The 26,022-nt window shown below is 39.4% G+C and overlaps 1 protein-coding gene across 5 annotated transcripts in view; it reads left to right on the forward strand.

Annotated features, from left to right (window-relative positions):
* The window catches only part of ENOX1 (ecto-NOX disulfide-thiol exchanger 1), a 497,438-nt gene that overhangs the window by 367,868 nt on the left and 103,548 nt on the right, over nucleotides 1-26,022 (forward strand). For all 5 annotated transcript variants that reach the window (XM_089511006.1, XM_089511011.1, XM_089511009.1 and 2 more), the window contains 2 exons: nucleotides 19,757-19,863; nucleotides 24,789-24,909. In XM_089511006.1, coding sequence (XP_089367132.1) covers nucleotides 19,757-19,863; nucleotides 24,789-24,909 — 228 coding nt within the window. The remainder of the gene's footprint in view (nucleotides 1-19,756; nucleotides 19,864-24,788; nucleotides 24,910-26,022) is intronic.

The following is a 26,022-nucleotide window of genomic DNA, read 5'->3' on the forward strand; positions in this document are numbered from 1 at the left end:
CTCTGGGTCCTAGTCTCTGGAGCAGCAGAAAACAAGCTTGCTCCCTCCTCAATATGACATTCCTTCAAATATTTAAACAGGGCTATCATATCACCTCTTAACCTTATCTTCTCCAGGCTAAACATACCCAGCTCCCTAAGTCGTTCCTCATAAGGCATGGTTTCCAGACCCTTCACCATTTTAGTTGCCCTCTTTCATACACGCTCCAGTTTCTCAACATCCTTTTTGAATTGTGGTGCCCAGAACTGGACACAATATTCCAGGTGGAGCCTGACCAGAGCAGAATAGAGTGGCACTATTACTTCCCTTGATCTAGACAGTATACTTCCATTGATGCAGCCTAAAATTGCATTGGCCTTGTTAGCTGCCACATCACACTATTGACTATTGATGTTCAATTTGTGTTCTAATTGGACTCCCAGATCTCTTTCACACGTAGTCTCATGCAGCCAGGTGTCAAACATCCTATATCTGTTCATTTAATTTTTCCGCCCTAAGTGCAGTACCTTGAATTTCTCCGTGTTGAAATTCATTTTGTTAGCTTTGGCCCAGCTTTTTAATCTATTAAGGTCATTTTGAATTTTGATCCTGTCCTCAGGGGTATTAGCTACTCCTCCTAATTTGGTATCATCTGCAAATTTGATAAGTACACCCCCAATTCTGTTATCCAAGTCATTGATAAAGATGTTGAATAGCACTGGGCCCAGGACAGACCCCTGTGGGACCCCAATGGTCACACATTCCTGGTGGTGTGCCTGACAGCCAGAGCTTGCCTCCATGTCTCTGGCTGCCTTCATTTTTAATTGGTAATAAGTCTTGCCTCATGTGCATGTCTGTCTGCAAGCCTTGTCTCTATGTGCACATTCTTCCGGCTCCCCCATCTCCAGCATCTTTGGCAACACTACTAGCCCGGATATGGCATCTTTCTCAGACCTTTATGGATGCCTGGTGAATACAGTGCCCCCCGCCCCCGGAGGTCCATAGACCACAGGTTAAGAACCTGTACTCTACTGTATTCATTAATACAGTACTCATTTCCCTTGGGTCATTCAGTAGTTTTAACAAACTGCAGCACAACTGCTACAAACTCAGTAGCTTTAACAAACTGCAGCACATTCAGTAGCATTCAGAGATGCATTCAGTCTACTCATACTGGTAATTAATGGAATAATAGGTATCGCATTAAGATGCTCCCATATCAGTCATATTGTGTGGAGAACCCTGTTCCCACTGGTTCAGCTCTCTCATGGCTAGCCAGACCGATGTTGCAGCCAGACATGCCTTTACAGAGGGTACCATAGGGACAGAATCTTCAGAGATGCTTTTTATTTCATGTTTGTAAGAAAGTGTATTCATTTGTATGGTAACATGATGATAGTAGATGGGCAGCTTCTTAATCTCTAGTCGCAACTCATGCTGGTATACCTGGTGAACTGCATCAGAAGCCTCTGGAGCCCAATAAATGAAGTTTTTCCTGCATGAACCTTTCTATTCTTCCTTCATACTTATCAGATAAGAACATAAAAGGTCAAGTCTGGGCAGTTTTTCATTCGGGGCCTCTTGAGGCAGGACACAGAAGGAGTGTAATAAGTTCTTTTCCTTATTATCAAAAAGGTCATTCCCCAGATTCATCAGGTGCAAAAGCCCAAAGGTCTCAGGGTCAAAATAGTCCTTTGGTTCTGGGTCGGTTCAGTCATCAAGATTATGTCCTGTGGAATCAATGGTGGGATATAGACCACCCCTTTGGGGTGGCCTGCACCCGCCCCTTTCCCCAATAGATCGGGGCCTCAGTTGCCACAGTGGCAGCCCCGAGGCCCTGATCTGCCGCTCTTCCAGGCCGCAGGGAAGCAGCAAAAGGCTGCTTCCCCACGGCCTGGAAAGGGGTGTCCTTGGGGCTTCAAGCCCCAAGGACACCCCGACAGTGGCGGGGAAAGGGCGAAAGGGGCAGCTCGGCCCCTTTCTCTTTGTATCGTTGGAGTGGGTGTTTAAAGGCCGCGCCAGTGATACGCATGGCCAAAGGAGCTCCAAAATGGAGCTCCTTTCGGCGCTGCTGAAAGGGCGCCACAAGTGCCCTACAGTGGCGCCATGACGAAACGGCCGCGCCGCACCATTTGGACACAGTGCGGCCATTACGTCAAAATGGCAGCGCCCGTGTGAACAGGGCGCCGCCATTTTGTACGTACTCCGTACGTACTAGGGTTGCGGGCATCTAAAAGAGATGCCCCCAGGCGATCCTAGTATGTACGAAGTACGTACAAAATGGCTCGTTTGGACAGGGCCAATGTCAGCTAAAACACTTTGTGAACTATCTCGCTTCCATGTCTTTTTGAGGGTGTTATTACATGTGGAAGCAATGGTGCTAGATTCTGGAAAGAATCTTGAGACTAATACAGCACTCCCCTTCAGATCTTCTCTGTGTTTATGGGCCATCTTGATGGGTCTCAAAATGTAGCCAGCCATCACCGTAACATGAAAGTCTTCAAAATATAACTATTACAGATATACCAAATCTATCAGGGACCTTGGTACCAGGTGCAGTAGGGGAGGAGGGCTGGGCAGCAATGACAGTCTCAAAATATACATTAATATATGCCTGTTGGACACATTTACACCAAACTGCCAAGTTTGAATATAAATGAAAGATAATGTATGCTTGTGAAATGAACAAAAAGAGAAAATAAATCTATAAAGTAGGAATGGGGAAACAAACCTTTGAAAAGACTAAATTTGTTTCTTAAAATTCACAGTGGAAGGAAAACCTCAAAGTAACAGAAAGGAAATTGAAGAACTTTTTTTGCACCCAGTTCATGGACCTGATTCCATGGTCCCCAGCTTAAGCATTTCTGCTTAAGGATTTGGGCATGGTCCCTTTTGTCATAAAGCCCCCAATAGGTTACCTAATTTCTCAGTTTGGTTCCCAACATGAAAAAGTTATGTACATTAAGGGGGAAAGATCAGAATAAAAACATCAATGATGTTTCAAAGATCAACCAAAAGGTTACAAAATAGTATGCTCTGCAGACTAGATCAGTGCTACCCAAAGTGGTGGCCCTTTCTGGTTTTAGCCCTGCCTCTAGTTAACACTCTTCATGTAGGAAACCAGAAGGAGTTTATGGAAAAGTTCAGTGTAGTACAGTACTGCATACTGCATTGCCAGATCTTAGCTAACAAGCCAAGTTGCAATACTAAACTCTCCCCAGACTCCCTCTCTCTCCCTTCACATTCAGTTCTATGAACAACCAGGCACACTACGGCCTTAGTTCACATACAACATTTCCCACAACTGCTTACCTCCCTCCTCTTACACCCAAGTTCCCAACATGGCTACAGATTGGCTAAGCAAGTGTAACTTCAGTATGGCAGTGGGAGTCATGAGGGGCAACTCTGACATCCGGACTGGGACCAGTCCAAGAGTCATTGACTGCTGGCCCACAGAAAGTTTCCAGGAAAAAATGGGCACTGATAAGGTACTAAAATTATTCCTGGCTATACATATTCCACACCATACAACCTGAGAAGCACTGGGCTAGATATTATATTACATTAAACAAAACTAGCAAAAAAGAATAGGAAGAGGAAGAGGAAGAAGACGAAGAGAAGGACAAGAATGAGAAAGAGGGAGAAATAGAAGAAGGTCAGAAATGCCTTATTTCAAAAATGGTGCCATTTCAAAATTAAATTAAGTTACATATAATTTTAAATAATTAAATATAAAATTAAATATAAAAATTGTAAATATATAGAAAAATAAGATAATTATTTTTAAAAAAATCTTGCATGATTCATAAAGGTATATAGGATTGGATACATTTGGAGCATGTTTGGGGGGTTGTCCTCCTAGATCCTTGGTTCTTAGCAATCAGAGTATGAAAGTCAAACTTTTCAAGAAAAGAGATTTTTTAAAAACATGACACACAAACTGCTTTTCCCCTATTCTTCTTTTTATTTTTTTCAATGATGATGATATTGATATTATTATTATTAAAAACTAATAACAACAGCAGGAAAGAATTCAAAGATACAGTCATGTTAGTCTGTAGAATCAGTATATGTGCATCTAAAGAAGTAGACTGCAGTCTACGAAAGCTCATGCTGCCAATTTCTTTATTTCAGTTAGTCTCAAAGGTGCTACAAGATCTCTCAACAACAGGAAAGGTCTCTGGCCTGGTTTACAATGTAATTTTTGAAGCAGTGAGATAGAGAATAAACAGGGAAATGTTCATTTCAGATAGAAATGTGTTGAAATTTAAACTTCATGTAAAATCTGGGGACATGGGGACAGGAAGGGGTGGAATCATTGTAAAATTAGACATCCTTTCCCTCTCCTGTACTGCTTAATTAAAAATACTCTAAGTGCTGTTCTAAGCAAAGGATATCTGCAGGACAAGGGAGACATGATGCTTGGGAAGAAGGCAACAAAGACCCATAGATAACTTCACACGAATGCATTAAGTACAGGATTGGTACAGCAAAACAGTCCTGTTATGAACCTGTGCACTGATTAAGATCTAACAGAGAAGCCTCTTGACAATACCATTATCTGCACAGGTCCATTTGTTTGGTACATGGAAAGTAGGGGTCTCGGGACCTGAGAACCCTAATGGCACAGACCCTTCTCCTTGATGACTGTGAAACTATGGGCCCAAACAGACAGGCCAAATAAAGCTGCTTTGGGTCACTATGGAGGTATGCTATTTAAATGATGCGTGTGTCCTAAGAGGCCAGAAGCCATTATAAAGCTACGCTTCAGTCCTAAGGACTTGGATGCAACTTTGGCCCAGTTTATGGCAGCTTCAGATGTGTGTGTTATTTAAACAACATACCTCCAAAGTGACACGAAGCAGCTTTATTTTGGCCCGTCTGTCTATTAGGGCCCTCTGTTACACTCACCCACACCATTAAAATGCTTCTTTTTAGTTTTGATTTAGATTGTTTTAGTGGTTTTAATTTTTTTGCTGATTTTTACTGTATTTATTGAAAGACAACATATAAATCTAAACGAAGTTCTTGATCAGTCACAGAGACTGTACTAGTATCTAAGATGCTGGATTTATAAATGGGAGAACACTGTGTATTCCTCCTGCTTTGTTTGATAAGTTGGTTATGAGTGTTAGTTTCTTGGTTCTTTTTTAAAAAATGTACCATATAGGTTTAATGGTTTTGTTTACTTCAAGAGATTTATTGTATGGTAGAGTGCCAAAGCCTTATGTAATGCAGCACTGCTAGCTGCTTTGACTGTAGATCTCAAACCATTTTCTATCTAAAGCATTTGACAAAGACATTTTGAGAAACAGATTCTTCAAACAATCCCTTACTGATCTTTGTGGATATTCTGTTTTTTCAGTGTGTAACAAGAACTGTTACTACATTTCTCATAGATGATGCTTCTGAATTATTAATTCCAATCCTCAGAACATGGGATTGTGCATGTTTTGTTATGGAGTCTGAGGCAGATGGAAGGTAAAGTATTCCCAAGATATCAGTGAGCTATCTTTGTCACTGTAATTTTTCCTTCCAAGAAAAGCTAACATTGAGAACATAGAGTATCCACAGATAGAACAATCCTGTAAATGCCTAAGTACTACTGTATAAAGTTTTTTTCATGCCATGAGAACATTGATTATATTTTTGATACCCTGAATTTTCTTTTGCGATAAAGACGTTTCTAGTTCTCATTATTATAGAGAAAAATCTGTGACTTGATTTAAACAATATTCTCCAAATGTGGTACACCAAATTATACATTCTTTTTGTTTTTATTTTGCTTTCATTTCAAATTCTAAATGGTCTTGTGTTAACCTTCAAAGCAATTTTGTGAGACAAATAAATGTAATTCTTGCTGTAGAAATCAGAAACTGAAGTAGCGAGAATAAGGTAAATCTTAAAAAGCTGTGAAACTCAGCGATGGGGGCACCTGCAGTCATGAACTCAGTAATGGGGGCATGGGGACCTCAGAGTGACTATTGGGCCCTGAACTAACAGATGATTTCTACAAAAAGAAACCACACTAAATCTTTCCCAGATTTATTATTATTTTATTTAAAACATTTCTATTCCAGATTTCATCCCACTCTGATTTTAGGACCATGTACTATCAACTGTCATGATAATTCCTGACAATAAAACTTATATAAAATCCTTAGAAACCTGCTTTTGCAATACTGGGGGAAGATAGCAGTTCTCATCTGGCACCAATAAGCTTGTAGTTTTGTCATCAGGCTCTGGCCTGTTTTGGGAAGATGTTCCAGAACCAGAACCTCCTCTACAGAAAGTCCTCTTCTTGTTGTTACAAAGTGTATCTGTGACAAAGGAGTAACTGGGTAGGATCTCAGCAGCAGACTTTAAAAGCATTGACAAATTGACATGAGAAACCCTCCCTCGGGTATCTACATCTGGGTCTCAAGCTATTTGAAGTGATAAAACTATTTACAACTATCTGGAGTTGGGCCTGGAAGCAAACAGGGAGACAACACAGTTCTTGTAATACATTACAGTGTGCACAAACTTAACTATACCAGTCAATATGCTTTGTGGCATATTCTTCCAACAATTGAAGCCCACAGGTCATCTTCAAAGGTAGCGCCAGATGCTTTGATTGTGATTTCCTGCATGTTTGGACTGGATGGCCCTTATGATTTCTTCCAACTCTATGATTCTATGATTCTGTGAACATATGTTCAATAATTCAGTTGGGAAGCTTCCAGAGAGTGGATCATGGGCAGACTGTCCCTGTGCAGAAACATCTGCAGTTACCAAACCAACCAAAGCTGATAAAAGGCACTTAACGCACTGAGCTCCCTGGGCCTTTAGCAACAAAGCTGGTTCTAAGAGTATTCGGAAAATGCAAATTATGTTTATTATTATTTTATTTATTTATATCCTGCCTTTCTCCTGATATAGGAACTCAAGGTGGATAACAGTAAATTAAAACAAAACAAAACAACACAATACAAATTAAAAACAATACAAAAGCATTAAAATATAAATATAACATTTAAAAACAATTAAACAATTTTAAAGTTAAAAACTTTTAACATTAAAAATATTAAAATATATTCCAGATTCTCCTTGTTATCTCCACACTCCATAGTGATGCCAGGCAGCTGTCTAGACATGCATCCTCTGTGCCACCCAGTGCCACTGCTGCTGTTGCAAGTTGCTCCCCCTGACGTCAGAAACAAGGCTCCTATCATCGATCACATGGCTGGCTGCTTTGTTTCTGAATGCAGCTGTGGTGCCGGGCAGCATATTGGGATATGTGTGTAGACTAGACAGCCCCCTAGTGCCGCTACAAAATGCTATTTCCTGCAAAATCCAGAGCAAAATGTGAGTTTTTAAAAACTGTTCTTAAACATGAATAGGAAAGATGTGTGGAACAGACCTCATGTCATGAAGACATTGCACACTCAAATTGTCAATTTGGCCCTGCATGGTGAGGGTGGGGGGAAACAGGTTTAATTGGCCTGTGTAGACGCACCCTCTGAGGAAACAAAGAAACATGCAAGCTAGCTCTGTTGCAAAACTCCAGTACTGTTGACAATGGCCTGCAATCTAGCATGAATCTCTGGCCCTATCTGTGTATCATCATCATTATTTTATTAAATCAAAATTATTAATACCAAGAGATTTCCAGCTGGTTTACAAATAGCATTCAATAGATTAAATAGGTTAAAAACAGTAGAATAATTTAAAATAAGCCATTATTATTATTATTATTATTATTAACCTTTATTTATGAAGCACTATAAATTTACACAGCGCTGTACATGCAATCTTTTTAGTTAGACGGTTCCCTGCCCTCGGGCTTACAATCTAAAAAGACATGACACAGAAGGAGAAGGGAGTGGTGGAGGGAGAGGGTAAGAGGTCCAGCAGTTCCTCTCTACCTCCGAGGCCTGGACCAAGGCAGATGGACTGGAGGGAGGGAGGGCTTGGCTAAAAACATGTTTAACAATATAATGAGTTAAAAACAGTTTTTTAGCAAAGTTCCCACTTACACACACTCTCAGACACTCATATAGACATGGCACCTTGCTACACTTGGTGCTTTTGCACATGCCTGAAAAGAGGAATGTATTTGTTAGCACTTCTAGCCAATTTAATAGCTGTTTAAGATGTAAGTCCCAGTTGTGCTAATGCTTTCAAGTTTTAATTCAGTATCGTTATACATGTCTAATTAATTTACTTATCCAGTTCTTCATCCCAGTGCTTTGCTTATCTGTATCCTTCCCAGAAATACATGAGGAGCCTTGGTTGGTGTCTTGTAGTTATGGAGTCTGTCTTTCCCTGCAGTGTTGTTGGATGTCAACAAATATGAATACATAGAATGTGTGTCATTACAAATCAATTTTGTGGCCCTTACTTAACAGTGGCACAGAGAAAGAGAGAGAAATCTTGCTCCCTTGAGTTTTAGGAAGTTCTAGGAAAGGACAGGATCCTCAGTAGGTGTCACCTTCCTGCTCCATCAGCCAAGGCCTGCGTAGTTTGAATATGCATAGGTAGTGAGATTCCACCAGTCCATACCAGCAGTGGGAAGAAAGCAATCTTCTCCTTTGTTCTGTGTGCATAAATAAAATTTGTTAACTAATTTTTCTCTGTTTGTCTAATGACAGTGCTGAGCACTCAGTGCTTCAGATTCTCATACTCAGCAAGGAATTCTATGCATATACCTGTGGAACAGAGCATTATGGCTAGGTTCCTTGCCTCCAAAAAGTAGGTGTGTTTCAAGGTCAGCTGTAGTTCACAGTGTTTGAGGAAAGGCTAACTGCAAAATTGTATCAAACATCTCTGTAGGTTATTGCAGTCTTGGAACTGAAGGCTTCACATACTCACATCCACCAAATAATCTCTGTTGCAAAGCAGCCTTTTGAAAAAATTGCCTGTTGGCTACAAAGCTGACATACAGAGGCCAACCCATTAATTACAGTATCTCACCTTGACTACTGTAATTCTTGCTGCCAAATTCTTGCTATCAGACTTTTAATTTATTCAGGCTGCCAAGCCTCTGACCAGGATCCTATTGACTATGAATTCTCTGTTTCCTGGGATTTGATGATGGGCTGCAGGGAAGACATGAATTGAGTACATGAAAAGCTGTCTGCCACTCTCTCGCCGGATACTTGCTGCTTATAAAGAATGAGGTATAGCTCTGAACAAAATATAACTTTTTCCTAAAGATGCAAACCAGAAAGCAGTGGCAGCACTAGAGGAATGTGGGGGGTGCCACCTAAGGGAGGGTGACACCACTGCTTCTCAAACACATATCTTTGGGCAGAAATGGGCTGTGGCATTCATCTGTTTCCCTTTAAAATGCTTTAAAAGATGGTGGGAGTGGTGTGAAACTCAGTGGGAGGACAAAGGAGAGGCCCAGAATTTTTTGTAAATTTAATTTTTTAATTTTTAATACATTTTTAAACTTTTCTTGATTTTTTTTAAAAATATTCTTTTGAAATTTTCTTTAAAAATATCACTTTTTAACCAAATCTTCATTATATAAATACATTTAGGTTGTGTATATGATACTGTAATTTGAAGGTATAATTTTAATTTGGCTAGTTGTTTATGTCACAACTATTAGCATGACAGTGGTTTATGGGAATTATGATTTCTGAGTAACATTAGTGCAAAAAGCATTGCTACGGATTCTGTATGGAGGAGGTCAATGGGTGTGTGTGTGTGTGACACTGTGAGTTACTGCACTGGGTGACACCAACCCTAGGGGTGCCACTATCAGAGGGCACCTAACTTGAGTTACTTGAGCATTATGCACAAGTGTGATTTGCAGCCCGTTCTCAGGTGAGATTTGAACAAATTTTTTTTATCACAAGACATTTGCAAATATGTTGATAACTCTCACCAACACACTTAAGGAAATTCAACAGAAATGTAAGCATTTGTGGAGCTTTTATAAATTATTAATTTTCTAATGGTAGATAGTGGGAATTGAACTTCGACAGCAGTGGGGAAAAACATGGCTTACTTTTCCATAAATCAATGTCCCAAATAGTCCTCAACTATAATGAGGTGTGAATTGCAACAAGGTGTTTCAAAGGGTAGCAGGAAGTCCTCTTAACGGAAGCACACATACATGCATACTTTTTTAACTCTTGTTATATTTGGGGGTCCGTCTTACCATAGAGCATTAATGCAGCAAACACAAAATGGTCCACATAACATACTAATTTACATAACTTCAAAACTGATGAAGATATTGAAATTGTTAAAACATTTTCTATACTTTGGTTCAGTTATCAGTCAAACTAGTCAAGAAATCAGAAGTAGATTAATATTCAGAAGGGTGGCTATGGAGAACATAGCTAAGGTTCGGTGGGATAGAGGTAATCGCTGATCATCAAAGTTAGGACAGTCACATCATGATATTTCCAGCTTCTATGGCCAGACATGAAAGCTAAAAATGGAACGAAAGAAAAAAGCTGATTGGATAAAAAAAAAAAAAATCTCAAGTATATTCAAAATATACTGAAAGAGAGTTTTGCAGGCACCATGGAACTGTCAAAAAGACAAATACAAAAGTCCTAGAGCAAATCAAGTCTGAATTCTCACTAGAAGCTAAACATCACAAAAGCGATTGTACTTAGGCCATATTATTTATTATAAACATAACTCATTGTAACAACAGTAATGCTGAGAAAATCCAAAGACAGTAGGAAAAGAGGAAGAACACATTACAGATGGATTGCCTCTATAAGGAAAGCCATGACTCTGTGTTTCCAAGAGGGTTATTGATAGCAGGATCTCTTGGAGGGCCCGCATTTGTTGGATGTCATAAGTCAAAGGTGACTTGGCAGCACGTACGAACACCAAGGTGCTGATGAGCAAAGTGATGTTGCCAATATAATAGGTGGGGTACAGAAACCTAGACTTTATTTTTATGTGAGAACTTGTTTTTATGTGAGAAAGGTGTACAGAAAGTTTTAAAACCCTGCTGTTTTCATAATCACTAAATTACTCACTTTGCTTAACATCAGCTCAGATGCTAACAGGGATCGATAGTACAGCATGGGTTTACAGAACAACCTTCTTCTCTATTATCATTTTTCTTTCTGTTGATATATATCATTATAAACCAGCAAGACCCAGTCAAGGTCATGAAAAATGATCTCGGCCAACAGTCCAGCTCCCCTCCCATATTTATTCCAACACACTGTATCTGTTAATCAGGAACAATAGGTGGGCAATGAAACTGGCAGTGTCACAGTTTGTTGACCCTCACACTAGTGCTTTTCAACATAATTTTGAGAAATACTACATATCTGTTTCTGGGCAGTTTATAGAGAAAAAAAATTCCCCCTTGAAACCAAATTTGCCCCCACCTCTAACTTCCCCAGAATGTTCTGTGCTTAGGAGAAAATTTGCTTTTCAATGCTCCAGTAATTGATGAGGAGACAAAGTGTTGCATCTGGCTAATGAAAATTTTATATGACATTAGATTAATCAACAGATGTTTGCTGATGAATATTTAATCATGCTTATTGCATAGCATTTCTGCTCTGCGGTACTGCTCATCCACAGCTTTGTAAGCATCATTACGCTGCTCGCAGTTATGGAACATGCTGGCATTCACATACATGTAGCTTTTGCCATCACCGAAGAACTCTTGGGATCTCTAACAGGTGGAAGCAGCATGATGCTTCCCTTTTCTGTGCTGAATCTTCCTTTCGTAAGAGGATCCACTCAGATCCAGAAACTAGAACTGAGGGGCTTAATCTTTTCCTCTGATGGCAAAACAAATGTAACAAACAAAAATAGGTGGCCAACAGGACATAATAAAATGGTGATTTCATCTGCATACAGTGCATACTATGAGTCTGGAGACCAGGGTTCGATTCCTGCTTGGCCATGAAACCCACTGGGTGGCGTTAGGCAAGTTACACTCTCTCAGCCTCAGGGGAAGGAAATGGCAACTGCTCTGAACAAATCTTTCCAAGAAAACCCCATGATAGAGTCGCCATAGTGTGGATGATGTTTTTTGTAGTCTACAGGCATGGTATAGCGGTTTTGATGTTGGACTAGGACTCCAGGCCAGGAATTGATTCTCTGCTCAGCCACACAAACCCAGTGGCTGACTGGCCAAGTCTCTCTGTCTGAGGTGGGACAATGGCAAACCCTCTGAATAAAGAATGCCAGAAAAACTCAACAAGCAAGAAAATAACTCTAGTCAGAGTTGACTTGAAAGTACAAAACAACAAAAGCTGTCTGTAATCTGCGCCAGTTAGGAGGGCTGGTCTTCAAAAATCTTTGTCGGTAACAAAACTAGCAATCTGTAGCGGGTTACAAACCGCCATTAGGGACATCCTGAGGATGTCCCAGTTTGAAAAAGGGGCATCTCTGCTAGATGCCCCTTACCCTATCACGGACTCAGTCCGTACAAAATGGCAGTGCCCTGTTCATACGGGCACCGCCATTTTGACGTAGTGGACACTCTGCGTCTGCACGTGGTGCACCGGAAGTAATGCCGCGAGTGCGCCCTTTGTCACTCGCAGCGCCTCTTCCGAGGCCTGAGAAGGAGTGCGATTTCCGCGCTCCTTCTCTGCAGCATCCGGGAGCTGTGCCGTTTAAAGGCTGCGGTTCCCAGATGCTGCAAGCGGAGGCAAAGCCAGTGGTCTGTAACGCGCCCCAGTCTGGTAATTTGGGGCTGGGGATGTGTTATTGTGATGGAACTACAAAAGTGTTCATTTTCTGATCTTAGCGTGGATAAGTGGCCCGCATGAACTACATGGGAAGCATACAAACTATGGGGGAAATTTGTTTCTTTTAAAAAAACCAGTGGAATAAGATTTTATCGTATAGTGTGCTTTGTCATTAGCAAGATATGCAAAGTAGAAAAACAGTTAACTTTTTGATCCAGTGCCTGTGGCACATAGTTTTGAGCTGCATATAACTCTTCCATATGACAGCATGAAGAATCTAATTTTCAGCTCCAAAGAGCTAAAGGTCAGTTACTATTTGTAGCCACTTCAAGTAACTAGTGGAGTAGCATATTTGGATTAATAATTGTTGTCTCCATGTTTAGTGATTCCTCATCTTTCTTTCAAATAGTCCAGTTTGAAAAACTTGCATGTTTCTTTCACCCAGACAGATGCCTGCTAAGAGCACAGTCCTGTAGATGTCTAAAAAGAATCTTTTGCTGAGTTGAATAGGGCCTACTTCCATGTAAGACACTTAGTCCTCCCACTTCCATGTAAGAGCGTATAAGACTGCAGTGTAAATTATATTAGGTTACTTATACCATCTCAGCGACTTCTGAAGACTAGTATGGTAATACCCAATTGTATTTCATAATTAAAGTGCTACAGTATTTTATGATTTTTCATGTACTGAAATCTTTTTGAGTGATCAGATAAGGATTTATAATTAATGCTAACACCTGTGGAAAAACTCTTAGCCATTTTCATAATTAGACACTTCAAAGTTCAAGAGTTTCAGCAAAAGAATCCTGATATTTCCACTTATACCTTTTCGGTATAAAAATGGTAAAATAACAATTTCCTTGCATCTTCACGAATATTTTCTACTTGAAATTTCTCTCACTAATTAATTATACATAGATTGGTAATTAAGTTCAGTGCTCTTTGCACTTGTGATGGGTACAACAGAATAAAGATTAGAATCTAAACCTTACTGTTAATGAAACAGATTCCTTAATGATAATCCTTACCTATTTTCCTTTGCTTCTTCCATGTAATTGAATGAGGTTATGAAAAAGAAACTGCAAACTGTTATACCTTTAGCTCTCAAATATAATGTTACCAAACATTATTTATTTTAAAAACGTGTACTTCATTAATCCATCAGGTTATCTCTGCTGTTAACATCCTCCCCCACCCCCCACCCCCGGCCATCAAAATTTCCCAGCATCTCTAGCTCATGGTAGAGATCAGAATGGTCCTTCTTTCATTTCTACAACTAGCATTTACAAGATTCTGGTAGGCTGCAGCAGGAAGGAAATGGTCATGGAAACTTGGGCAGTGAGCAACTGATGAAGTAAGCCACAGAAATCATTATCGGCGTGCAGGGGAGGGGATTTATAGTATATTCATTCATTCATTCATTGGATTTATATCCTGCCTTTCTTTCAAAATGGACAGCCCAGTTCCTTCGGTACCTGCCTTCATGGGTAGGAGGTTGCGGTGGCCTTGTAGTCCATGGCACAAGTAATTGTCCATGCCACCCTTCTCAGAGCCCCTGGTTCCAACGACCCCCCCTACTGGGAAGGCAGGCATTAGAAAAGAAGTTATTCTCTCCTGGTAATGACAGTGGTGACTTTACCATTCCTTACAGTGCAGTCCCAGAAATAAATGCTGCTGTTTGTGTAACATGTCCATAGGTGAGTGAACTGTATTTACCAGTTTACAGCCAAGAGCACTGTCTAGCAGAGAGGGAAGAATGGTGTTGCCTTGTATCTGTTCCTTCTCTTACCAGTGGCTAAGACCAGGCTTGTCTGCCCATTGCCATTTCAATCTTCAGGCAAGGGAAGAAGCTATGTGATTACTCAGTGAGCCGTGTCCTTAGCCTGATGATAGTAGCCAGACTATTAGGTTTATCGCACAGGCCCCTAGAACAGGCCTGGCATGGAATGAAAGGGAGCGGGATGAGAACAGAAGTGGGCCAGGGATGCATTTTACCGCACACCAGAACGTGGCCACCGCCATCGGATGTTCCATTCCATTCCCAATCTGTCCCACAGGGAGCGATTTTCAGGAACACTTCTGAACAGTTCCCGAAAATCGCCCCCTCTGGGACGGATCGGGAACAGAATGGGAACATCCAGCAGTGACGGTGGCATTCCAGTGTGCGGTAAAATGCGTCCCTGGACCACTTCCGTTCCCATCCTTCTCCCTTTTGTTCCACGCCAGGCCCATTCTAGGGACCAGTGTGATAAACCTATGTCTTTCTCAGCATTCCAGCTGTTCAAGAACTCCTGGTGGTTTTATCTGTTAGATAATTATGTTTTCCCCAGTTGAGAAGTGGGCAGCCCAGTCCTATCCACTTTCACTGAAGACGTAAGGCTCATCACTTTGAATGGGGCTTATTTCTAGGTGAGAGTACACAGAATTTCAACCTAGATATAGTTATTCTTGTTTTTCTTCTAAAGAATCAAAAGGGAACAGTTCTCTCAAGTGGGAAAAATCAGACGGGATAATAGTTATATTGTTCAATACAAAAGCACATTTTTGCTTTCAGAAATGACATACCTGATAAACATAATAAGTACTTCATGAATCTGTAAATTTGTCACCAAGCTTGTTGTTCATCGATACTTTCACAAGAGACTGTTTGCAAGAGCCAGCACCTCAAAAAACAGCTACTGTATATACTCATGTATAAGTCTAGAAATTTTAATCAAAAATTTAATCCAAGACGGGTTAATGCAAGTACTATACTTTGGATTTTATCAAAAAGGGACCATCTCCTGGTAAAAGGCAAAAGTGTAGTTTGTTATGGAACCACTGACTCCCCTTCTGTTCTCTCATCCATCCAGTCTTTAATTATGCCTGCTGGAATTCTGTAAGTTCTTTGCCATTGTTTGCTTCATCCTTAAGAGCCTTTGTTACATGCCCCTAAGTTTTAACCTCGATGGTGGTCCCAAAACCTGCCCTCAACTTATACATAAAGTTGACTTATAGTCAAGTATATACAGTACATACATACTGAGATGCTGATATTTATGGAGTGAAACTGACACCACTTACATACAAAAGAAAGAGATGATCATACTTTAGATCCATTGTTACATGCCCCTAAGTTTTATCTTTGACTTGTCCATGGGTCATACAAAAATCCAAAATTTTGGCCCCAAAAGCTGCTCTCAACTTATACGTGAGGTCGACTTATAGTCGAGTATATACAGTAAATCTGCCAGTAGCTTTTGTAAACATTTTAGAGAGAACACCATCCACAGCTTGGAAATATTTTTTTTAATTCCAAAAAAGCAAATCTTAGTTTTGCCATTTTAATTGGGGGACACCATTTTACTATGACATATAATGGCACTTGAGCATCCATGGATTTTGGTATCTGTGGGGGTTGGGGTACTGGAACTAGACCCCTGTGGATACTAAGGGCCCACTGTACAGTAAATTGGAGAGGGAGATGAAAATGGGGCGAGAAAAATTCATAAAACAGAGTTGTGCATATGTGCTTCCTCGAGTCTGTATTGCCATTACGTGTTCCAGGGCTCTAGGGCTCCTGCAGCAAGCTTTCAGAAGTGATTATACAAACTCCTGGCTGAGCATGACACATGACAAACAGTACTGAAGTAGAGGAAGCATGGTGGGGGGCAGAGGTGAATGTCTTCAAAGGAGAGCCAGGCCAGGTCATGCCTTCAAAGCTTTCCTTTCTCAGGCAGAAGGCTGCCTAATCACTCCTTGAGGAGTGATGTCTTCGAAGGGAGACATTGGACTGGCAGTCAGTCTTGCTTGTAAAATCTTCTTGTTCACATAGGAGGGGGTGAGGATTTTGGTATTTGACAGCCCACTTGATCCATGCTTTTCAAGTTCGCACTTTTTGTTGTGCTCTTTTAGCTCAGCTTAAAATGTGGATCATATCAGCTGACAACAGGCATAACCTGTGCCTTCAGAGCTCCCCTCCGCAAGGGGAAAGGCCTTTCTACTCTGCCTCCTCTGCAGACTAGAAGGTGGTTTGGAAGCTCCCGCAACACAAGAGCAACTTTTATTTTGAGTGAGGTTTTTTTTCTTTTTTCTTTGCTTTCCCACTATTCAGACTTTACTGTTATTTTTGGAGCCAAAAGAGAACCACCAGCATAAAATATGAAAGAATCAACAGGTTGGGGGAAGAACTCTACAGTTTGCAAGAGCACAAAAACTTACAGGAAGAAATACCTAAGAAGGAAAACCCTGAACAAGCTAATATTGTCAGTATACTCAGTGGCCACAGAGTGCTGCCTGTTTGAGGGAACAATAAATGGAAAATCAGATAGGGGTGGAATAGAATGGAGTATTATGAAAGTAGGCAATGGGTAGGAATACTTCACTTTACAACGTATTGCTGCATGTCCTACTTTTGTATCTAGGGTTGCCAGAGTAAAAACGGGAGGGCTCCTGTGTCTTCAATAGTTGGGTAGAAGAGAGAAGACCCAGTGTAGTGATTTGAGTGTTGGACTAGGATTCCGGGAAACCAGGGTTTGAATCCTTGTTTGGCCATGGAGACCCATTGGATGATGATCCTGGGAAAGTCACACTCTCTTGGCCTCAGAGAGGAAGGCAGTGGCAAAATTCCTCTGACCAAATCTTTCCAAGAAAACATCATGATGGATTTACTTTAGGGTGAATGCCAGTGAACCAGGTAACAAGCAACATCTGCTGAAATTTCCTCTTCTATACAACCATTAAAGATACAGGATCACTCTCCAATTTTCACTCTAGTAACCCTATTTGTATCCTTATTGATAATAATTTTAGTACCGGTGATTGAAGTGTAAACAATCCTGTTTTAGAGATGTTAAAGAGGTCAACCTGTCCATCACTAAAAGATGTTAGACTTGGTATATCAGACTCTTCTTGGTAATATTTTCAATGCTGCTTACAGTCAGTATGTTTATTGAATAGCCCAAGGGCCATTTCAAAATACTCAAAACATAGTAATACAAGCAATGACACACACACATATATAAAATGTTAATATAGTGCACTAAGAAAGCGTGTAAAATTTAATTCCATAGGAAATATGTCTGATCAAAGATACAATAAAACAAGACTAAAGAGGCAGCATGAAAACTTCAGGAGTTGGAAATGTAGCTGACAAACTTTAGACCTTAAACTATAAAGTTAACACAGGGCAGAAGATCACTTTACACAAAGAATGTCCAGGTTCCATTTAGCAGTTCTAAATAGAAGAAGAAAACACTATTTTGAAATATGAAATATTTTTTGATGAAACGTATAATCCAAAGTACAGATTCATTTTGGAGAATTGTAATTTGACCAAACCCAGTTAAAGCGAAAACTCTTTTATTCATTCCAGAGAGAGTCCTACTGAGTTTAATATCCTTAATCTAAATCTTTTTGATGGCATGTCTTGATTGCCTATAAGAAATGTGATAAAGCAGATGCTCTTCTATTTTCTTTAATACAGTTTCACTGTAGAAGTAATGCAAATTAGTACATATTGGTGCAGGGAACAGAGGAATCGTTTTCCAGATTAGAGGTTAAAACCTTTTATTTTCCAGATACAAGATGTTTCCTAACTCTAAATACAAGCATCCACATTTTGTGGACTGGTTGATGTAAATAATTTACTTCTCTGCTGAATCTCTGAGCTGCACTGCTGCAGAATTTGATTTGCAATATATGGGCTCCAGTTGTATATAAGGCCACAGTGATATTATTTATATCCTTGCTTGTCAGAACAAATGTTATGCATTGATCTGAAAACTGAACTTATGAAAAAAGCGAAGAGAGCAATGCCAGAATTTCTTCAGAAAGCAAAAAGGAATGTCAGAAATTTTTTAAGAGAAAGAGAGATAGGATAGCTTCTTGTTTCTCACGATTCCTGCTGTTCCTATGTCTCCAACGCCTGTCCTTCCCAACTATTCCCATATCTCTAGCATGAATTATCAGCACACACACCTAACTTATTTTTAGTGGATTTATATAATCCCAAATAATAACAAGATCCTAAAATTTATTCTGCAGAATGAGTGATTTATTACACAAGATGCTTGCTGCCATAGGAGATAAAGTAAGACGTCACCATCAACTGTGACTCACCATTGACTTTGCAGTTCAGAGTTGATGGGAGATGCTCAAATAAAATAATAAATAATAATAATAAAATTATTTCTATCCCGCTTTTTGCCAAGCAATCAAAGCGGCGTACAACAAGTTAAAATAAAATATGAAGGCCCACAAGTTTCTTACCCAGTGGAAGCTGGTATCTCAGATGTCAATGCAAAAGTGCATTTGGTGCAAAATCTACAGTAGCTATCCAAGGTTCTGAAACTATTTTGTGGATAGGTTTCAGCAATTTGGATTGCACCTTTAGATTTCAGAGAAATATTCTGAATCCACCACTCCTCTAACCTTGAAGCCACCAGCTTCTCTTGTGCTCTCCTCTGCTTTATATGAACAGTTAACTAGATGTCAGGAGGAATCTTAATTGGTCTGGCCTAAATTTCAACTTGAAGAGACCTTTAAGACTTTAACAATGCAATCATGTACGTAGCTACAAACTAAGGGCCCAAGTAAACAGCTGCACCAAAGTGTGGCTTCCGGCCTCTTAGGATGCATGCATCATTTAAACAGCATACCTCCACAGTGACTTGAAGCAGCTTTATTTTGGCCTGTCTGTTTGGGCCCTAAATCCCATCAAATTCATTGGCACTGATTCTCAGGTATCAGGGTTTAGGATTACAGTCTCAGGCAGATTTCTTGTGATCTTTGTCTGTCATGGCTCTTCCCCCAAATTAGACCCCCTTGAACACAAATCTACCATGGACAGAGAAAAGGTTAATCTGTCTGGAAAAACTGCATGCAGATTTGTCAGTAATCTAGGTATAACTGGTGTAGACTAAAGTTATGGAGACAGACTTGAAGGAGACATCTCCAACAATTCTAAAATGTAAGTACAAAAAGACACATGACTGGATGGATATTGATGATGTTGTTTCAGCAGTGACATCATCCATAGACTCCTAGTGTCTTTGCTTTGCTTTTTCTTTTCTTTAGCAATCACAACATAAATTGCTTGTCTTGTTTGACTTCCTTGTTCACCAAAGTTGAGCAGATTGTGGCCGTTTTCAACGCCTCCACCAGACAAAAAGCCTGGGACCATTTCTCGAAAGCTCAGCGCAAGAACATAGACATTTGGCGAAAGCACTCTGAGGTTGGTACATTTCTTCTCATTTCTCCATCATCTCACAGCCTGGACAAAGGGCGGGGGAAGCAAGTGTGCCTGCTGTTGTTTCTGCTCTTTTAGCAATATCTAATGGCTGCGATTTTAGAACTTGGCAGTAATTAAGAACTGTTTATACAACCTCATTGAGAGTATGTATAGTTCCCATTTGCCCCTGTAAATGTAAAATGTAGAAAAAAGTATAGTAGAGAGCCATATGTGTCCCTCTGCCTCCAAGAAGCCAAACTCCTTAGAGGAGCATATCCTTTGTACTAAAATATTGAATTGAGGGAACTAGCAAAGTCATGATAAAAAGCAAGTTTTGTTATTGCTTTTAATTTATGTCAGGAATAATTTGTTTCATGACCGATGAATGTGAAATAATGGTTTCCTTTGCTGCTTTATCATTAATCTCCACGATAAAGCGGTTTTACTATTAAAAAGAAATCCATTTTTCTTTTCTTAATAATTAGTAAAGTCCTTTCAGTCTAGATGGAATAGGACCCTTTCCCAACACTGGCCTTTTGACAAAATAAATACAATTACTTTTTCTTGGCCACAATCCAAGGATCTATTGTAGATGCATTTACAGTGTAGTATACAATAACACAATTCAAGACCTCTTTGTTTAAGACAGACCATGCAAGCAAACGCATTCTGGAATTTATAATCCAACCCCCCTCAAAAAAACCTTAAACTTTGCATATGGGTGATTGAAAAATAAGTCAGAGAAAGTGTCTGTGTTCCTACATCCTGCTTTAAGTGAGTATTTCTTACATGCATAACTCCTTGACCATGCCATGCATATGTAGCTTGACTAAGCTTCTTGAGTTATGTGCTATTCATGGATGATTTTTCATGCTTCCTGGCTGTAGTAAAGTTGTGGGTTGGGTTGTCAGCTGTGGCAGCTTGATGTCTTTTGTGTGAATGGTGTTGTCTGGCAGCCGGGAACTGGTAAGCACATGCATCACTTGCACATCTGAGATGACAGGAGCATTTTCTGTGAGACCCATCTCTGGCTGCAGGCAAGCTGTGGGATCCAATCTTGAGCAAATATTGACTTCACTGGGACTTTTCAGATACCGGAATTAGAAGAATTGCCAACCAGATTACCAAACCAAGCTCAAGTGGCCCCTGATCTCTTGCTCACATGACCAATAATTAATTCTTTTTTAAAAAACATGCTTGGCCTGGAGCTTGTCAAGGAGAAGGAGCCAGAAGTGACAAATCAAAATGATACAGTATTACAACTATGATCCTAAACACATTTTCCCCCTTAAAGCAAGAATCACTAATGCAAGACCAATGTCTGGCATTAACTGAATAGCAAGGGCAATACCTAGTGAAACCACATGCATGCACACTGAGAATCATGCACACAATGTGCATAGCTGTCTTGAAGAGAAGCCACTTTTCATTTAAAATGTGACTTACATTATCAATGGTTGAACAAAATACCAGGTCTTCCCCATTAAGGGTATATATCTTTAGATAAGAAGCCTGGGAGTGTTGTGAATACATGACTTTGGGTGTTTCCAGACTTTGGGTGTTTTCAGGCTTCTTTCCCGCTGTGCAGTGAACATTTGTGGGAGATCCAGATGTTGTCACCTTCAGGTTGCAACCTTGTTCTTGCTGAATCGTTTCTTCCAACTTTTTTTTTCTCACCTGAGAAAATCCAATAAGGAAAATAGATGACTGCCCAGCACCTTTCAGTTGTGACCACACAGCTCCCAGAATTTCCCATTTGTGGAAACACCCATAGTCACTACATTTTAGTTGCCCATTCTGCTTTTGCTTTAAATTTAGCATGTAATGCAATTAGACTTTTTTTTGTGAAGTTAGAGCAAAAGGTTCAGTCTATTTTCTTTTTCTTTTTTGCCTTATTTTTTAAAAAATTAAATAGTATATACCCATTTGCTTAGCAGTTGGTTAATTTAGCATGTCAGTTGTTAACATCAAAGCCCTCTTAATGTTTCCTTGCCTAACAACCAAAACAGCTTTTAGAAGGTAAGAGATGTTTATTTATTTATTTATTTTGTACTATACTTGTAGAAGTGTTGCATGGCTGTAGTTCAAAAGAGAACAAAATTGTGCTGAAATCTAAATCATTTGGGTAACATTTTAAGAGCTCATTAAAAATGCTAAATTGAACAGCGCTGGACCCAAATGTAACATGTACATGAATACAAAATGAATCCTTTATTATTACTGCTATTACAGTACAAAATGACTTCATAATAATGGGACCCTTTGTATGCAATGTTAGCCTCTTATTAGTAGGGGCATTATTTTATAGTTTTCTCATAAATGGTTCACATTTGTAACAAAAAAAAATAGAGAAAGTTTTGTAATCTGGTTGATTGTTTTTCTAATTTACTACAGATGTATAAACTTTGGAGTTTGTGTTCTTTGCATATTAGCTACATTGAAGATATTCAAGAGGGAACTAATTTGTTAGCATTTGAATTTTTAATGTGGCAAAATGCACTGGAAAAAGACTTTCCATTAATGTAAATCTACAAAGCATCTTTGCTTAGTTAACAGTTATTATTCTCCTGTTCTTTGTTGTCATGTTTTTAAAAAGCAACTGAGATTTTCTTTTTTAAAAAAGCCTTCAAATGAATGAACAACTTGGATTCAAATACTGAATTGGGTGCTCAGCTGAGGAAGGGATTGAGGAGGCCTCAGAGAACAGTTGCCATTTGCAGCTAAATGGACCACTCAGTATATGGCAGTTTCATACTTTTTAATTTTAGGAATAGCTTCTCTATAAAGAAAAGGTTCACAATTCAAGGATAGGGTCGTCCATTGCATGGAGAAGATTCAAGCTTTATTCCTTTGCCACCATACTTAAAAGGTAAGAGTCAGCCATTCTGAGAAAGGTCTTCAACTCAAGACCTTAGAAAACTGCTGGCAAAAAGAGCAGATAACATTGGTCCAGATCACCAGTTCCAAAGTCTGGGTCCACAAATATTTTTGGATTGCAGGTCCCAGAAGCTGCAACCAGGATGGTCAGTGCTCAGAGCTTTTGAGAGGTGAAATCCAGTGGCATCTGTTAAGCCAAATTTAAGTTGAGAACAGCTGGGCTACACAGAGTCTGACCCAGTCAAATACAGATTCACCTTTTCACTAGACCAACTCTTCTTAGGCACACAGAAGTAGCTGGGTGGCTATCTGAAGGCAGAATCTCATTCCTTGTAAAGATCATGTCCATTTCGGGGTTGGACTAGATGGCTCTTGGGGTTTCTTCCAGCTCTGTGATTCTATTATTCATTTCTAAGTATGTGCATCACGATACATCTATCTGCATTGCACTGGAAGTGCTTCTACAGTTGGATGTTTGCACTGCACACTTCCGCACATTTTAGGACATAGGATTGATGAGGACACTCCATTACTTTTAAAAAAAATTCCTGAGTTTCCAAGTATTCTCATGTAAAATATACATTAATCAACTTCATTGCCTCTCCAGTGATTAAGGGCTGCACACACCTTTATTATAATGGATTAGATTTATTGATGAACTCTGGGTGCATCTCTCAAAGGAATTCTTTCACTTTCTCATTAAGTGCAAGAAATAAATAGCATGTTCTTTCAGTAGCACTCATTCCTTGGATGTGACTTCTTTTCCTTGTTTCAAAGATTTCAAACCACTTCCATGGGAATTGGGCTTTTTGTCGATAGAAAAATTAGCTGTCTACAGACTGAAAAGTGCTACACTAATCACTGGGCTGCATCCTTGTGTTTCACCTGACAGTATTATTAGGATAAAATAGAATTCCCTCAATCTTGCTTTTGGCACTGTTAAGGAAGGTAGCCATTACACACACACACCATGCTTTTCTGTGGAAACAAAAGCGATCTGAGATTTTGTGAGGGCCATACATTTGCAGATTACATTCCCTGGCTGCTTTTCCTCCCAGTGATTTCTCTGTGGGTTGGCTGTTCACCCTCCACATTTATTTCATAAATGCACTGCTTTTCACAAAGGCTCAAGGCTTTCATCTATCTACTTAAAAATATCTATCTGATATGAACACTAAAAATATCTGTCTGATTATGAATTAATCTCTGGTGATGTGTATGGTGAGGACTGGATCCTTCTTCTTCAGTCTGGAAGGCATACAAAATAGGTAAGGCAGTATCTTTTATTGGAACAGTTTCCATCAAAAGACAGAACACAGAGTTCGGTCACTCTCTGGTAAGTTGCACAGTATTTTGAGAATGTGAATTGCAATTTGAAAATGAAATTTGTAATTTATAATTTTTAGAAGTGTGTTACTATAATAGAAATTGTCCAAGTAAAAACACCACTTTCTTTACATCTCATAGCAGTTTTTTTTTAAAATCAGGCTGAAGAATTTAAGAGTTTCAGCACAGAATTAGTCATCATCTGGTCGTGTAGGTAGCAAGGATGATTATTGTGAAGGGGTACAACACACACACATACACACAAAATAACTGAACCTGCAGGAGGAGATTCTCGTACAGTAATTCACTAGCCCCACCTTGGTTGCCCCTTCCTTGGGTACACATTATCATTTGTGGCAGATGCCTTTCCAAACAACTTTTTCACATTATTTCCCTGAAGAGCTTAAGATATAATTCTACATTTATGTTTTTACTTTTTTTCTTTATTGCATTGTACAGTATTACATTGCAACACATTATCGTTAACCTTGTAATAGCCTTTTAGAAATGAAATCAGATGATTTCAACAGCAGTGAAAAACAAAAGATCACCAAACTGAAGATTAAATTAAACCACATATCAGGTTCACATCACCCTTCATGTAATAAATGCTTTGTATGCAATGTTCCTCTTTTGGTTTGTAATAAGTTAACTGTCTTTAAGGAATTAGTATTTGTATTAGCCTGGGATAACAAAGTATGGTTTGGGGTTTTTGTCATTTATAGGAACTCAGGAATGCTCACAGCGAACAGCTCATGGGAATCCGGCGGGAAGAAGAAATGGAAATGTCCGATGATGACAGTATCGACAACCCCAGTAATAAAAAACTGAGAGTTGACGAATCAGGTAAATATGAAAATGCCACAGTTTCTGCACCTTGAAATATCATCACCTTGAAATTTGTGTTCCTTGAATTATCAAAGGGATCTATTCAAATTGTGGCTGGTTCATCTTTGTTCATGTTGTGGCACATTCTTCCCCTGTCTTTTTTTGTATCTTTTTTCAATGTTAACTGCCAACCATTACACCCCAGTAAAAATGTTTATTATCCTGTTGTCAAAACCTGACCAAAGGACAGAAAGTGACAACATTTCTAGCATCATCTTTACTCCCACTGACAAAAAGAAGCTGGAAGAAACAGGTAAGGATTTCACTTTTTTAATAAATAAATAAATTCTGGGCTGTTTGTTTAAATCATAGCTGATTTAAGATGTGAGCAAATTTGAAAATAGATTCAGGACCAGCCTAATGATTTTTAAGGCTACTATTTTCAAGAGGTATACCTTCCTTCCTGTCCATTTGCACAAGCTTAACTACTTCATAAGGCATCAGTACTGAAACTTCAGTCTCTCAATCTGAAACCTATTTCTGCTGTTTCAGTCAGAGCAGAGATGAGTTCACAGATAAAGGATCACAGTTTACAGGACATTTAAAAAAAATATTGTTTATCAATCTATTGTGTAAAAAGCTAGCGAAACCTGAAATATACTGTAAAAGCCTTTTATTTATTGGATTTTGAAGATTCATTATCTTCCATATGTTTGTTTCTTGAGGTGCCATGGTTCTTGAGGTGCCTGAAGTTTGTATTTATTTGTAATCCTGCCTAACTTTTATTTACCTACTTGCTGGTGTTTTGGTTTAGCTTTGAGTTTCTTTAGTATTTCTGTTGTCTGGGATTAATATTTCTTATGCATAACAACACTAGAAGGATATTAGGCTGAGAGTTAGAGATTTGATGAGGACCACTGAATGAACTTCATAACTAAACAGAAAATATGGCCTTAGGTTATTCATACCGAAATCCAGTTTTTTAATCTAATCCTCTCAACTTGTATATCTCAACATGTTACTGGACTATGTTTTTCCCCCCAAATCTATTACCACTGGCCATGATAGCTGGGTCTTCTCAGAGGTCTGGGAACCTAAGATGTAAACTACTGCTCTAACCATCACAACACG

The sequence above is a fragment of the Sceloporus occidentalis genome, unplaced genomic scaffold (assembly GCF_023333645.1).
Source record: "Sceloporus occidentalis isolate IW3139 unplaced genomic scaffold, rSceOcc1.0.p SCAF_2, whole genome shotgun sequence".
NCBI classification, from domain to species: Eukaryota; Metazoa; Chordata; class Lepidosauria; order Squamata; family Phrynosomatidae; genus Sceloporus; species Sceloporus occidentalis.